Source organism: Salmo salar, chromosome ssa16 (assembly GCF_905237065.1).
Source record: "Salmo salar chromosome ssa16, Ssal_v3.1, whole genome shotgun sequence".
In the NCBI taxonomy this organism is placed as follows: Eukaryota; Metazoa; Chordata; class Actinopteri; order Salmoniformes; family Salmonidae; genus Salmo; species Salmo salar.
In genome coordinates this window covers 55,393,865-55,410,643 of record NC_059457.1, presented here as the reverse complement: position 1 = coordinate 55,410,643, position 16,779 = coordinate 55,393,865, and the positions used below count along the sequence as shown (strand labels likewise).

At 49.5% G+C, this 16,779-nt stretch overlaps 1 protein-coding gene across 1 annotated transcript in view; it reads right to left on the bottom strand.

The window, feature by feature from the left end:
- Positions 1–16,779, bottom strand: part of crocc2 (ciliary rootlet coiled-coil, rootletin family member 2) — a 151,012-nt gene that overhangs the window by 107,316 nt on the left and 26,917 nt on the right. The window contains exons 8-10 of the mRNA XM_045697461.1: positions 15,894–15,983; positions 15,220–15,363; positions 12,367–12,557 (exon numbers count right to left, since the gene is read on the bottom strand). Coding sequence (XP_045553417.1) covers positions 12,367–12,557; positions 15,220–15,363; positions 15,894–15,983 — 425 coding nt within the window. The remainder of the gene's footprint in view (positions 1–12,366; positions 12,558–15,219; positions 15,364–15,893; positions 15,984–16,779) is intronic.

The window sequence follows — 16,779 nt, the reverse complement described above, 5'->3', positions numbered from 1 at the left end:
TACAGTGCTATATTAACCAGACCATCCCCTGGCAGACACAGTGCTATATTAACCAGACCATCCCCTGGCATGGCACAGTGCTATATTAACCAGACCATCCCCTGGCACAGTGCTATATTAACCAGACCATCCCCTGGCACAGTGCTATATTAACCAGACCATCCCCTGGCACAGTGCTATATTAACCAGACCATCCCCTGGCACAGTGCTATATTAACCAGACCATCCCCTGGCACAGTGCTATATTAACCAGACCATCCCCTGGCATGGCACAGTGCTATATTAACCAGACCATCCCCTGGCACAGTGCTATATTAACCAGACCATCCCCTGGCATGACACAGTGCTATATTAACCAGACCATCCCCTGGTACAGTGCTATATTAACCAGACCATCCCCTGGTATAGTGCTATATTAACCAGACCATCCCCTGGCATGGCACAGTGCTATATTAACCAGACCATCCCCTGGCACAGTGCTATATTAACAAGACCATCCCCTGGTACAGTGCTATATTAACCAGACCATCCCCTGGCATGACACAGTGCTATATTAACCAGACCATCCCCTGGCACAGTGCTATATTAACCAGACCATCCCCTGGTACAGTGCTATATTAACCAGACCATCCCCTGGCATGGCACAGTGCTATATTAACCAGACCATCCCCTGGCACAGTGCTATATTAACCAGACCATCCCCTGGTACAGTGCTATATTAACCAGACCATCCCCTGGCATGGCACAGTGCTATATTAACCAGACCATCCCCTGGCACAGTGCTATATTAACCAGACCATCCCCTGGCATGGCACAGTGCTATATTAACCAGACCATCCCCTGGCACAGTGCTATATTAACCAGACCATCCCCTGGCATGGCACAGTGCTATATTAACCAGAAAATCCCCTGGCACAGTGCTATATTAGCCAGACCATCCCCTGGTATAGTGCTATATTAACCAGACCATCCCCTGGCATGGCACAGTGCTATATTAACCAGACCATCCCCTGGTACAGTGCTATATTAACCAGACCATCCCCTGGCACAGTGCTATATTAACCAGACCATCCCCTGGTACAGTGCTATATTAACCAGACCATCCCCTGGCACAGTGCTATATTAACCAGACCATCCCCTGGCACAGTGCTATATTAACCAGACCATCCCCTGGCATGACACAGTGCTATATTAACCAGACCATCCCCTGGCACAGTGCTATATTAACCAGACCATCCCCTGGCATGGCACAGTGCTATATTAACCAGACCATCCCCTGGCATGACACAGTGCTATATTAACCAGACCATCCCCTGGCATGGCACAGTGCTATATTAACCAGACCATCCCCTGGCACAGTGCTATATTAACCAGACCATCCCCTGGCACAGTGCTATATTAACCAGACCATCCCCTGGTACAGTGCTATATTAACCAGACCATCACCTGGTACAGTGCTATATTAACCAGACCATCCCCTGGCATGGCACAGTGCTATATTAACCAGACCATCCCCTGGCACAGTGCTATATTAACCAGACCATCCCCTGGCAGACACAGTGCTATATTAACCAGACCATCCCCTGGCACAGTGCTATATTAACCAGACCATCCCCTGGCATGGCACAGTGCTATATTAACCAGACCATCCCCTGGCACAGTGCTATATTAACCAGACCATCCCCTGGCATGGCACAGTGCTATATTAACCAGACCATCCCCTGGCACAGTGCTATATTAACCAGACCATCCCCTGGCATGGCACAGTGCTATATTAACCAGAAAATCCCCTGGCACAGTGCTATATTAACCAGACCATCCCCTGGCATGGCACAGTGCTATATTAACCAGACCATCCCCTGGCATGGCACAGTGCTATATTAACCAGACCATCCCCTGGTACAGTGCTATATTAGCCAGACCATCCCCTGGTACAGTGCTATATTAACCAGACCATCCCCTGGTACAGTGCTATATTAACCAGACCATCCCCTGGCACAGTGCTATATTAACCAGACCATCCCCTGGCACAGTGCTATATTAACCAGACCATCCCCTGGTACAGTGCAATATTAACCAGACCATCCCCTGGCACAGTGCTATATTAACCAGACCATCCCCTGGCATGACACAGTGCTATATTAACCAGACAATCCCCTGGCACAGTGCTATATTAACCAGACCATCCCCTGGCATGGCACAGTGCTATATTAACCAGACCATCCCCTGGTACAGTGCTATATTAACCAGACCATCCCCTGGCACAGTGCTATATTAACCAGACCATCCCCTGGCATGGCACAGTGCTATATTAACCAGACCATCCCCTGGCACAGTGCTATATTAACCAGACCATCCCCTGGTACAGTGCTATATTAACCAGACCATCCCCTGGCACAGTGCTATATTAACCAGACCATCCCCTGGCACAGTGCTATATTAACCAGACCATCCCCTGGCACAGCGCTATATTAACCAGACCATCCCCTGGTACAGTGCTATATTAACCAGACCATCCCCTGGCACAGTGCTATATTAACCAGACCATCCCCTGGCTGGCACAGTGCTATATTAACCAGACCATCCCCTGGCATGACACAGTGCTATATTAACCAGACCATCCCCTGGCATGGCACAGTGCTATATTAACCAGACCATCCCCTGGCATGGCACAGTGCTATATTAACCAGACCATCCCCTGGCACAGTGCTATATTAACCAGACCATCCCCTGGTACAGTGCTATATTAACCAGACCATCCCCTGGCACAGTGCTATATTAACCAGACCATCCCCTGGCATGGTACAGTGCTATATTAACCAGACCATCCCCTGGCATGGTACAGTGCTATATTAACCAGACCATCCCCTGGCACAGTGCTATATTAACCAGACCATCCCCTGGCACAGTGCTATATTAACCAGACCATCCCGCATGGCACAGTGCTATATTAACCAGACCATCCCCTGGCACAGTGCTATATTAACCAGACCATCCCCTGGTACAGTGCTATATTAACCAGACCATCCCCTGGCATGGTACAGTGCTATATTAACCAGACCATCCCCTGGCATGGCACAGTGCTATATTAACACAGACCATCCCCTGGCATGGCACAGTGCTATATTAACCAGACCATCCCCTGGCATGGTACAGTGCTATATTAACCAGACCATCCCCTGGCATGGCACAGTGCTATATTAACACAGACCATCCCCTGGCATGGCACAGTGCTATATTAACCAGACCATCCCCGGGCCTGGTACAGTGCTATATTAACCAGACCATCCCCTGGCATGGCACAGTGCTATATTAACCAGACCATCCCCTGGCCTGGTACAGTGCTATATTAACCAGACCATCCCCTGGTACAGTGCTATATTAACCAGACCATCCCCTGGCACAGTGCTATATTAACCAGACCATCCCCTGGCACAGTGCTATATTAACCAGACCATCCCCTGGTACAGTGCTATATTAACCAGACCATCCCCTGGCACAGTGTTATATTAACCAGACCATCCCCTGGTACAGTGCTATATTAACCAGACCATCGCCTGGCACAGTGCTATATTAACCAGACCATCCCCTGGCATGGCACAGTGCTATATTAACCAGACCATCCCCTGGCACAGTGCTATATTAACCAGACCATCCCCTGGCATGACACAGTGCTATATTAACCAGACCATCCCCTGGTACAGTGCTATATTAACCAGACCATCCCCTGGTACAGTGCTATATTAACCAGACCATCCCCTGGCATGGCACAGTGCTATATTAACCAGACCATCCCCTGGCACAGTGCTATATTAACAAGACCATCCCCTGGTACAGTGCTATATTAACCAGACCATCCCCTGGCATGACACAGTGCTATATTAACCAGACCATCCCCTGGTACAGTGCTATATTAACCAGACCATCCCCTGGTATAGTGCTATATTAACCAGACCATCCCCTGGCATGGCACAGTGCTATATTAACCAGACCATCCCCTGGCACAGTGCTATATTAACCAGACCATCCCCTGGTACAGTGCTATATTAACCAGACCATCCCCTGGCATGGCACAGTGCTATATTAACCAGACCATCCCCTGGCACAGTGCTATATTAACCAGACCATCCCCTGGCATGGCACAGTGCTATATTAACCAGACCATCCCCTGGCACAGTGCTATATTAACCAGACCTTCCCTGGCATGGCACAGTGCTATATTAACCAGAAAATCCCCTGGCACAGTGCTATATTAGCCAGACCATCCCCTGGTATAGTGCTATATTAACCAGACCATCCCCTGGCATGGCACAGTGCTATATTAACCAGACCATCCCCTGGTACAGTGCTATATTAACCAGACCATCCCCTGGCACAGTGCTATATTAACCAGACCATCCCCTGGTACAGTGCTATATTAACCAGACCATCCCCTGGCACAGTGCTATATTAACCAGACCATCCCCTGGCACAGTGCTATATTAACCAGACCATCCCCTGGCATGACACAGTGCTATATTAACCAGACCATCCCCTGGCACAGTGCTATATTAACCAGACCATCCCCTGGCATGGCACAGTGCTATATTAACCAGACCATCCCCTGGGACACAGTGCTATATTAACCAGACCATCCCCTGGCATGGCACAGTGCTATATTAACCAGACCATCCCCTGGCACAGTGCTATATTAACCAGACCATCCCCTGGCACAGTGCTATATTAACCAGACCATCCCCTGGTACAGTGCTATATTAACCAGACCATCACCTGGTACAGTGCTATATTAACCAGACCATCCCCTGGCATGGCACAGTGCTATATTAACCAGACCATCCCCTGGCACAGTGCTATATTAACCAGACCATCCCCTGGCATGACACAGTGCTATATTAACCAGACCATCCCCTGGCACAGTGCTATATTAACCAGACCATCCCCTGGCATGGCACAGTGCTATATTAACCAGACCATCCCCTGGCACAGTGCTATATTAACCAGACCATCCCCTGGCATGGCACAGTGCTATATTAACCAGACCATCCCCTGGCACAGTGCTATATTAACCAGACCATCCCCTGGCATGGCACAGTGCTATATTAACCAGAAAATCCCCTGGCACAGTGCTATATTAACCAGACCATCCCCTGGCATGGCACAGTGCTATATTAACCAGACCATCCCCTGGCATGGCACAGTGCTATATTAACCAGACCATCCCCTGGTACAGTGCTATATTAGCCAGACCATCCCCTGGTACAGTGCTATATTAACCAGACCATCACCTGGTACAGTGCTATATTAACCAGACCATCCCCTGGCACAGTGCTATATTAACCAGACCATCCCCTGGCACAGTGCTATATTAACCAGACCATCCCCTGGTACAGTGCAATATTAACCAGACCATCCCCTGGCACAGTGCTATATTAACCAGACCATCCCCTGGCATGACACAGTGCTATATTAACCAGACAATCCCCTGGCACAGTGCTATATTAACCAGACCATCCCCTGGCATGGCACAGTGCTATATTAACCAGACCATCCCCTGGTACAGTGCTATATTAACCAGACCATCCCCTGGCACAGTGCTATATTAACCAGACCATCCCCTGGCATGGCACAGTGCTATATTAACCAGACCATCCCCTGGCACAGTGCTATATTAACCAGACCATCCCCTGGTACAGTGCTATATTAACCAGACCATCCCCTGGCACAGTGCTATATTAACCAGACCATCCCCTGGCACAGTGCTATATTAACCAGACCATCCCCTGGCACAGCGCTATATTAACCAGACCATCCCCTGGTACAGTGCTATATTAACCAGACCATCCCCTGGCACAGTGCTATATTAACCAGACCATCCCCTGGCATGGCACAGTGCTATATTAACCAGACCATCCCCTGGCATGACACAGTGCTATATTATCCAGACCATCCCCTGGCATGGCACAGTGCTATATTAACCAGACCATCCCCTGGCATGGCACAGTGCTATATTAACCAGACCATCCCCTGGCACAGTGCTATATTAACCAGACCATCCCCTGGTACAGTGCTATATTAACCAGACCATCCCCTGGTACAGTGCTATATTAACCAGACCATCCCCTGGCATGGTACAGTGCTATATTAACCAGACCATCCCCTGGCATGGTACAGTGCTATATTAACCAGACCATCCCCTGGCACAGTGCAATATTAACCAGACCATCCCCTGGCACAGTGCTATATTAACCAGACCATCCCATGGCACAGTGCTATATTAACCAGACCATCCCCTGGTACAGTGCTATATTAACCAGACCATCCCCTGGTACAGTGCTATATTAACCAGACCATCCCCTGGCATGGTACAGTGCTATATTAACCAGACCATCCCCTGGCATGGCACAGTGCTATATTAACACAGACCATCCCCTGGCATGGCACAGTGCTATATTAACCAGACCATCCCCTGGCATGGTACAGTGCTATATTAACCAGACCATCCCCTGGCATGGCACAGTGCTATATTAACACAGACCATCCCCTGGCATGGCACAGTGCTATATTAACCAGACCATCCCCTGGCCTGGTACAGTGCTATATTAACCAGACCATCCCCTGGCATGGCACAGTGCTATATTAACCAGACCATCCCCTGGCCTGGTACAGTGCTATATTAACCAGACCATCCCCTGGTACAGTGCTATATTAACCAGACCATCCCCTAGCACAGTGCTATATTAACCAGACCATCCCCTGGCACAGTGCTATATTAACCAGACCATCCCCTGGTACAGTGCTATATTAACCAGACCATCCCCTGGCACAGTGTTATATTAACCAGACCATCCCCTGGTACAGTGCTATATTAACCAGACCATCGCCTGGCACAGTGCTATATTAACCAGACCATCCCCTGGCATGGCACAGTGCTATATTAACCAGACCATCCCCTGGCACAGTGCTATATTAACCAGACCATCCCCTGGCACAGTGTTATATTAACCAGACCATCCCCTGGCATGACACAGTGCTATATTAACCAGACCATCCCCTGGCACAGTGCTATATTAACCAGACCATCCCCTGGCACAGTGTTATATTAACCAGACCATCCCCTGGCATGACACAGTGCTATATTAACCAGACCATCCCCTGGCATGGCACAGTGCTATATTAACCAGACCATCCCCTGGTACAGTGCTATATTAACCAGACCATCCCCTGGTACAGTGCTATATTAACCAGACCATCCCCTGGCACAGTGCTATATTAACCAGACCATCCCCTGGTACAGTGCTATATTAACCAGACCATCCCCTGGCACAGTGCTATATTAACCAGACCATCCCCTGGCACAGTGCTATATTAACCAGACCATCCCCTGGCATGGCACAGTGCTATATTAACCAGACCATCCCCTGGTACAGTGCTATATTAACCAGACCATCCCCTGGCACAGTGCTATATTAACCAGACCATCCCCTGGCATGGCACAGTGCTATATTAACCAGACCATCCCCTGGCATGGCACAGTGCTATATTAACCAGACCATCCCCTGGCATGGCACAGTGCTATATTAACCAGACCATCCCCTGGCACAGTGCTATATTAACCAGACCATCCCCTGGCACAGTGCTATATTAACCAGACCATCCCCGCATGGTACAGTGCTATATTAACCAGACCATCCCCTGGCACAGTGCTATATTAACCAGACCATCCCCTGGCATGGCACAGTGCTATATTAACCAGACCATCCCCTGGCACAGTGCTATATTAACCAGACCATCCCCTGGCACAGTGCTATATTAACCAGACCATCCCCTGGCATGGCACAGTGCTATATTAACCAGACCATCCCCTGGCACAGTGCTATATTAACCAGACCATCCCCTGGCACAGTGCTATATTAACCAGACCATCCCCTGGCATGACACAGTGCTATATTAACCAGACCATCACCTGGTACAGTGGTATATTAACCAGACCATCCCCTGGCATGGCACAGTGCTATATTAACCGGACCATCCCCTGGCATGGCACAGTGCTATATTAACCAGACCATCCCCTGGTACAGTGCTATATTAACCAGACCATCCCCTGGCATAGTGCTATATTAACCAGACCATCCCCTGGTACAGTGCTATATTAACCAGACCATCCCCTGGCATGACACAGTGCTATATTAACCAGACCATCCCCTGGCACAGTGCTATATTAACCAGACCATCCCCTGGCACAGTGCTATATTAACCAGACCATCCCCTGGTACAGTGCTATATTAACCAGACCATCCCCTGGTACAGTGCTATATTAACCAGACCATCCCCTGGCACAGTGCTATATTAACCAGACCATCCCCTGGCACAGTGCTATATTAACCAGACCATCCCCTGGCACAGTGCTATATTAACCAGACCATCCCCTGGCATGACACAGTGCTATATTAACCAGACCATCCCCTGGTACAGTGCTATATTAACCAGACCATCCCCTGGCACAGTGCTATATTAACCAGACCATCCCCTGGCATGACACAGTGCTATATTAACCAGACCATCCCCTGGCATGGCACAGTGCTATATTAACCAGACCATCCCCTGGCATGGCACAGTGCTATATTAACCAGACCATCCCCTGGCACAGTGCTATATTAACCAGACCATCCCCTGGTACAGTGCTATATTAACCAGACCATCCCTTGGCATGGCACAGTGCTATATTAACCAGACCATCCCCTGGCACAGTGCTATATTAACCAGACCATCCCCTGGCATGGCACAGTGCTATATTAACCAGACCATCCCCTGGCACAGTGCTATATTAACCAGACCATCCCCTGGCATGGCACAGTGCTATATTAACCAGAAAATCCCCTGGCACAGTGCTATATTAACCAGACCATCCCCTGGCATGGCACAGTGCTATATTAACCAGACCATCCCCTGGTACAGTGCTATATTAACCAGACCATCCCCTGGTACAGTGCTATATTAACCAGACCATCCCCTGGCATAGTGCTATATTAACCAGACCATCCCCTGGTACAGTGCTATATTAACCAGACCATCCCCTGGCATAGTGCTATATTAACCAGACCATCCCCTGGTACAGTGCTATATTAACCAGACCATCCCCTGGTACAGTGCTATATTAACCAGACCATCCCCTGGCATAGTGCTATATTAACCAGACCATCCCCTGGTACAGTGCTATATTAACCAGACCATCCCCTGGCATGACACAGTGCTATATTAACCAGACCATCCCCTGGCACAGTGCTATATTAACCAGACCATCCCCTGGTACAGTGCTATATTAACCAGACCATCCCCTGGCATGACACAGTGCTATATTAACCAGACCATCCCCTGGCACAGTGCTATATTAACCAGACCATCCCCTGGCACAGTGCTATATTAACCAGACCATCCCCTGGTACAGTGCTATATTAGCCAGACCATCCCCTGGTATAGTGCTATATTAACCAGACCATCCCCTGGCATGGCACAGTGCTATATTAACCAGACCATCCCCTGGTACAGTGCTATATTAACCAGACCATCCCCTGGCACAGTGCTATATTAACCAGACCATCCCCTGGCACAGTGCTATATTAACCAGACCATCCCCTGGTACAGTGCTATATTAACCAGACCATCCCCTGGCACAGTGCTATATTAACCAGACCATCCCCTGGCACAGTGCTATATTAACCAGATCATCCCCTGGCATGACACAGTGCTATATTAACCAGACCATCCCCTGGCACAGTGCTATATTAACCAGACCATCCCCTGGCATGGCACAGTGCTATATTAACCAGACCATCCCCTGGCATGACACAGTGCTATATTAACCAGACCATCCCCTGGCATGGCACAGTGCTATATTAACCAAACCATCCCCTGGCACAGTGCTATATTAACCAGACCATCCCCTGGCATGGCACAGTGCTATATTAACCAGACCATCCCCTGGCATGACACAGTGCTATATTAACCAGACCATCCCCTGGCATGGCACAGTGCTATATTAACCAGACCATCCCCTGGCACAGTGCTATATTAACCAGACCATCCCCTGGCACAGTGCTATATTAACCAGACCATCCCCTGGTACAGTGCTATATTAACCAGACCATCCCCTGGCACAGTGCTATATTAACCAGACCATCCCCTGGCACAGTGCTATATTAACCAGACCATCCCCTGGCACATTGCTATATTAACCAGACCATCCCCTGGCACAGTGCTATATTAACACACTACCCCTCTTGTTAGGGGTTAGCGACGGGTGTAAACTCAGAATACTAGATAACGAGGACTCTGAGTCAGCCGACGAGGACTCTGAGTCAGCCAATGTCAACCTGTACAGGTCTGGAACAGTATTGGTAGAGGGCAGCCCCAAACAGTTTCAGCTGGACTTTCACATAATAAAAGAGAGAGCGTAGCAGGAGAAGCTACCCCAACCCTGAACGTGTCAGACCAGACCTCTTCATTAAACAACCTCACAGGCGAGCATCCCCAAGAGGAAAGTCATTCACCCAGCTGGAGGTAAGGCGAACAGCAGGTGAACACACTCCAGTCAGCACAAAAGAAAATTGTCCAGCTCAACAACACCCCCCCTAAACCTGACCCGGAGAGCTGGAAGTGGAGAGAGACATATCTGCACTCTGGACTGTGGTGAGACAACATCAACAGGAGAAAGAGCAGGAGAAGAACAGAGCAGTAGAGGAGAGGATCAGACTGCTGGAGGAGAGGGTGAGGGGGATGGAGGAGAGGGTGAGGGTGCTGGAGGAGAGGGTGAGGGGGGATGGAGGAGAGGGTGAGGGGGGATGGCGGAGAGGGTGCTGGAGGAGAGGGTGAGGGGGATGGAGGAGAGGGTGCTGGAGGAGAGGGTGAGGGGGATGGAGGAGAGGGTGCTGGAGGAGAGGGTGCTGGAGGAGAGGAGGAGAGGGTGCTGGAGGAGAGGAGGAGAGGGTGCTGGAGGAGAGGGTGAGGGGGATGGTGGAGAGAGTGCTGGAGGAGAGGGTGCTGGAGGAGAGGAGGAGAGGGTGCTGGAGGAGAGGGTGTTGGAGGAGAGGAAGAGAGGGTGCTGGAGGAGAGGAGGAGAGGGTGCTGGAGGAGAGGGTGAGGGGGATGGTGGAGAGAGTGCTGGAGGAGGGGGTGCAGGAGGAGAGGGTGCTGGAGGAGAGGAGGAGAGGGTGCTGGAGGAGAGGGTGCTGGAGGAGAGGAGGAGAGGGTGCTGGAGGAGAGGGTGAGGGGGATGGAGGAGAGGGAGGAGAGGGTGAGGGGGATGGAGGAGAGGGTGAGGGGGATGGAGGAGAGGGAGAGGGGGATGGAGGAGAGGGTGAGGGTGCTGGAGGAGAGGGTGAGGGGGATGGAGGAGAGGGAGGAGAGGGTGAGGGGGATGGAGGAGAGGGTGAGGGGGATGGAGGAGAGGGTGAGGGGATGGAGGAGAGGGTGAGGGGGATGGAGGAGAGGGTGAGGGGGATGGAGGAGAGGGTGAGGGTGCTGGAGGAGAGGGAGAGGGGGATGGAGGAGAGGGAGAGGGAGATGGTGTGTGACAGAGAACAACCCACTAGGGAGGTGGCCACCCCTGCAGAGAAGCCAGCAGAACAGCCCACACTCAGCCCCTGACCATAGCCTCGACATCACAGCGGGACAGACAAACGAAGAACCCAAAGCCCAGGGGATCTCACCCCCTTTGAGCACCCCCCCTGTCAGCCACCCCGATCGCCCTCCTGACAACCCCCCCCACACCCACTGAGGACATACACAAGCCACAGATTGTACTCCTTATGGACTCAAACGGGAAATATATACAAGAAAATAAACTTTTTCTCAAACACACAGTATCTAAACTCTGGTGTCCAAACACCCAGCGCGCCCTAGACCTTCTGTCTGAGGACCAACTAGGGTCACCCAGCCACATAATAATACACACAGGCACCAACGACCTGAGAGCACAGCAGGAAAGGGTGGCCACAGCACTCAAGGGAGTGATTGAAAAAGCTTCTTCTACTTTCCCCCAACGCCCAAGCGGTTATCTCCACCCTGCTACCACGAAAAGACTTCCACCCTGCAAACATACAGCGGGGTAAATGCAAGTATTTCCCGTGACTTGTGCCTCAAAACTAAACCACTTCACCCTAGACATGAATAGCCTTTACGAACAGGTCCACCTACACAAGGCAACAGTGCCCACCTTCGCCAGGACCCTAAAGGACATCGCCCTCAACTGCAGCCCCAACACCTCACACATGAGCAACAGCTCAGCAACAGACACCCCGCCCAGACCAGCGAGACACTCGACCAGACCTGCGGAAACGCCCTCCCCCCCAGACATTAGCACGTTGTTACCTGTTGAGGAGGTCCAGGGTGGTGTGGAATCTCTGGTTGTCTCTGTGTTTCTCCTCCAGACTCCTTTCAACCTGCTGGTTCTCCTTCTGCACCTCCTTCATCCTCCTCTCCAGGTCCCTCCTCTCCTCCTGCAGATTACTTTGTAGAATATCTACCTGCTCTAGGGCTGCATCCAGCCGGCTACGCAGGTCCTGTTAATCAATCACATTTCAATCAATCAATCAATCAAATGTATAAAGCCCTTTTTACATCACCAGTTGTTTATCACTATGTTCTTATGAGTCTTTCAAGGACAGTCTGTGGATAGTCCAAGACAGTCTGGATAGTCCAAGACAGTCTGTAGATTTACATTTTAGTCATTTAGCAGACGCTCTTATCCAGAGCGACTTACAGTAGTGAATACATTTCATACATTTTTTTTTCTTTTCGTACTGGTCCCCCGTGGGAATCAAACCCACAACCCTGGCGTTGCAAACACCATGCTCTACCAACTGAGCCACACGGGACCAGATAGTCCAAGACAGTCTGGATAGTCCAAGACAGTCTGTGGATAGTCCAAGACAGTCTGGATAGTCCAAGACAGTCTGTGGATAGTCCAAGACAGTCTGTGGATAGTCCAAGACAGTCTGTGGATAGTCCAAGACAGCCTGGATAGTCCAAGACAGTCTGTGGATAGTCCAAGACAGTCTGTGGATAGTCCAAGACAGTCTGGATAGTCCAAGACAGTCTGTGGATAGTCCAAGACAGTCTGGATAGTCCACGACAGTCTGGATAGTCCAAGACAGTCTGGATAGTCCAAGACAGTCTGTGGATAGTCCAAGACAGTCTGTGGATAGTCCAAGACAGTCTGGATAGTCCAAGACAGTCTGTGGATAGTCCAAGACAGTCTGTGGATAGTCCAAGACAGTCTGTAGATAGTCCAAGACAGTCTGGATAGTCCAAGACAGTCTGTGGATAGTCCAAGACAGTCTGTGGATAGTCCAAGACAGTCTGTGGATAGTCCAAGACAGTCTGGATAGTCCAAGACAGTCTGTGGATAGTCCAAGACAGTCTGTGGATAGTCCAAGACAGTCTGTAGATAGTCCAAGACAGTCTGTAGATAGTCCAAGACAGTCTGTGGATAGTCCAAGACATTCTGTGGATAGTACAAGACAGTCTGTGGATAGTACAAGACAGACTGTGGATAGTCCAAGACAGTCTGGATAGTCCAAGACAGTCTGTGGATAGTCCAAGACAGTCTGTGGATAGTCCAAGACAGTCTGGATAGTCCAAGACTGTCTGGATAGCCCAAGACAGTCTGTGGATCGTCCAAGACAGTCTGTGGATAGTCCAAGACAGTCTGTGGATAGTCCAAGACAGTCTGTGGATAGTACAAGACAGACTGTGGATAGTCCAAGACAGTCTGGATAGTCCAAGACTGTCTGGATAGCCCAAGACAGTCTGTGGATAGTCCAAGACAGTCTGTGGATAGTCCAAGACAGTCTGGATAGGCAAAGACAGTCTGTGGATAGTTCAAGAAGGTCTGTGGATAGTCCAAGACAGTCTGGATAGTCCACGACAGTCTGGATAGTCCAAGACAGTCTGTGGATAGTCCAAGACAGTCTGTGGATAGTCCAATACAGTCTGGATAGTCCAAGACAGTCTGTGGATAGTCCAAGACAGTCTGTGGATAGTCCAAGACAGTCTGTGGATAGTCCAAGACAGTCTGGATAGTCCAAGACAGTCTGGATAGTCCAAGACAGTCTGTGGATAGTCCAAGACAGTCTGGATAGTCAAAGACAGTCTGGATAGTCCAAGACAGTCTGGATAGTCCAAGACAGTCTGTGGATAGTTCAAGACAGTCTGTGGATAGTGCAAGACAGTCTGTGGATAGTCCAAGACAGTCTGTGGATAGTCCTAGACAGTTTGGATAGTCCAAGAATGTCTGGATAGCCCAAGACAGTCTGTGGATAGTCCAAGACAGTCTGTGGATAGTCCAAGACAGTCTGTGGATAGTCTAAGACAGTCTGTGGATAGTACAATACAGACTGTGGATAGTCCAAGACAGTCTGGATAGTCCAAGACTGTCTGGATAGCCCAAGACAGTCTGTGGATAGTCCAAGACAGTCTGTGGATAGTCCAAGACAGTCTGGATAGTCCAAGACAGTCTGTGGATAGTTCAAGAAGGTCTGTGGATAGTCCAAGACAGTCTGGATAGTCCAAGACTGTCTGGATAGTCCACGACAGTCTGGATAGTCCACGACAGTCTGGATAGTCCAAGACAGTCTGTGGATAGTCCAATACAGTCTGGATAGTCCAAGACAGTCTGTGGGTAGTCCAAGACAGTCTGTGGATAGTCCAAGACAGTCTGTGGATAGTCCAAGACAGTCTGGATAGTCAAAGACAGTCTGTGGATAGTTCAAGAAGGTCTGCGGATAGTCCAAGACAGTCTGCGGATAGTCCAACACAGTCTTTGGATAGTCCAAGACAGTCTGTAGATAGTCCAAGACAGTCTGTAGATAGTCCAAGACAGTCTGTAGATAGTCCAAGACAGTCTGGATTGTCCAAGACAGTCTGGATTGTCCAAGACAGTCTGTAGATTGTCCAAGACAGTCTGTAGATAGTCCAAGACAGTCTGTAGATAGTCCAAGACAGTCTGGATAGTACAAGACTACAAATACCATCAGGTTTGGGGTCCATAACGCTTCAATTCCAGTCAATTCAGGAAGTACACTGAAATTCCAATTCCGATTCTCTTCCATGCTTTTCAATGAGGGAAATGTGGGACTTTGGTTGACTTTATGCATTGACTGGCATTGAAATGGAATTGACCCAAAGACTGGTATCCCATGTTGAGCGAAGGATTTGTCTGACCTGTGTTTGTATCTGGTGTTGGGAGAGAAGACCTTTGACAGCCATCAGGGTGCTGTTGCATTGGGGAGTGCGGCCCCGGAGAGGTGAGGAGGAGGACGAAGGTTGACCACCAGAGATATTACCATCCTCACCACCATGAACCAGCTGAACAGGAAGTAGAATGGGTTGGAGGAAGAGAAGGGCAACATCCCGAGTAGCTTCGCTTAAAAGAACTAGAACACATACAAAACGGCTAGTTTCTCACACCCAGAATAAGTCTAGTCTTGGATTACAACACACTAGCTGTGTCCGAAATGGAACCCTATTCCCTATGTAGTGCACAACTTTTGACCAGAGCCTTATGGGTCCTGGTTAAAACGAGTACACTACATAGGGAATAGGATGTCATTTCGGACGCAGACTCTTACTTTAAATTCCAGGACTGAATCTGGTTCTGGGAAACCGGCATTGCTAAAAAAAAAAGCACTGATGGTGAGATGAGAGATATGATATGCCTAGGCCTCGCCTGGTCTGACTTCCTGTGTGATGCTGGGTAGGACCTGCAGCAGGCTGACTTCCTGTGTGATGCTGGTTAGGACCTGCAGCAGGCTGACTTCCTGTGTGATGCTGGTTAGGACCTGCAGCAGGCTGACTTCCTGTGTGATGCTGGTTAGGACAAGCCGGAGGCTGAATACCTGTGTGATGCTGGTTAGGACCTTCTGAAGGATGTCTATCTCTGAGAGAAAGTCGTTCATCTCTGCCTTTTCCTCCGCTCTGCTCGTCTCCTGTAACATTTGGATTTTATTTCACTAGGCAAGTCAGTTAAGAACAAATACTTTTTAACAAAGGCCTCTTGTGGGGACGGGGGCTGGGATTAAACATATAAATGCGTGAAACCATAGGGGTCAAACATACAGGAAACCATAGGGGTCAAACATACAGGAAACCATAGGGGTCAAACATACAGGAAACCATAGGGGTCAAACATACAGGAAGCCATAGGGGTCAAACATACAGGAAGCCATAGGGGTCAAACATACAGGAAACCATAGGGGTCAAACATACAGGAAGCCATAGGGGTCAAACATACAGGAAGCAATAGGGGTCAAACATACAGGAAACCATAGGGGTCAAACATACAGGAAGCAATAGGGGTCAAACATATAGGAAACCATAGGGGTCAAACATACAGGAAACCATAGGGGTCAAACATACAGGAAGCCATAGGGGTCAAACATACAGGAAACCATAGATGTCAAACATACAGGAAGCCATAGGGGTCAAACATACAGGAAGCAATAGGGGTCAAACATACAGGAAACCATAGGGGTCAAACATACAGGAAGCCATAGGGGTCAAACATACAGGAAGCCATAGGGGTCAAACATACAGGAAGCAATAGGGGTCAAACATACAGGAAACCATAGGGGTCAAACATACAGGAAGCAATAGGGGTCAAACATATAGGAAACCATAGGGGTCAAACATACAGGAAGCCATAGGGGTCAAACATACAGGAAACCATAGGGTCAAACATACAGGAAGCCATAGGGGTCAAACATACAGGAAACCATAGATGTC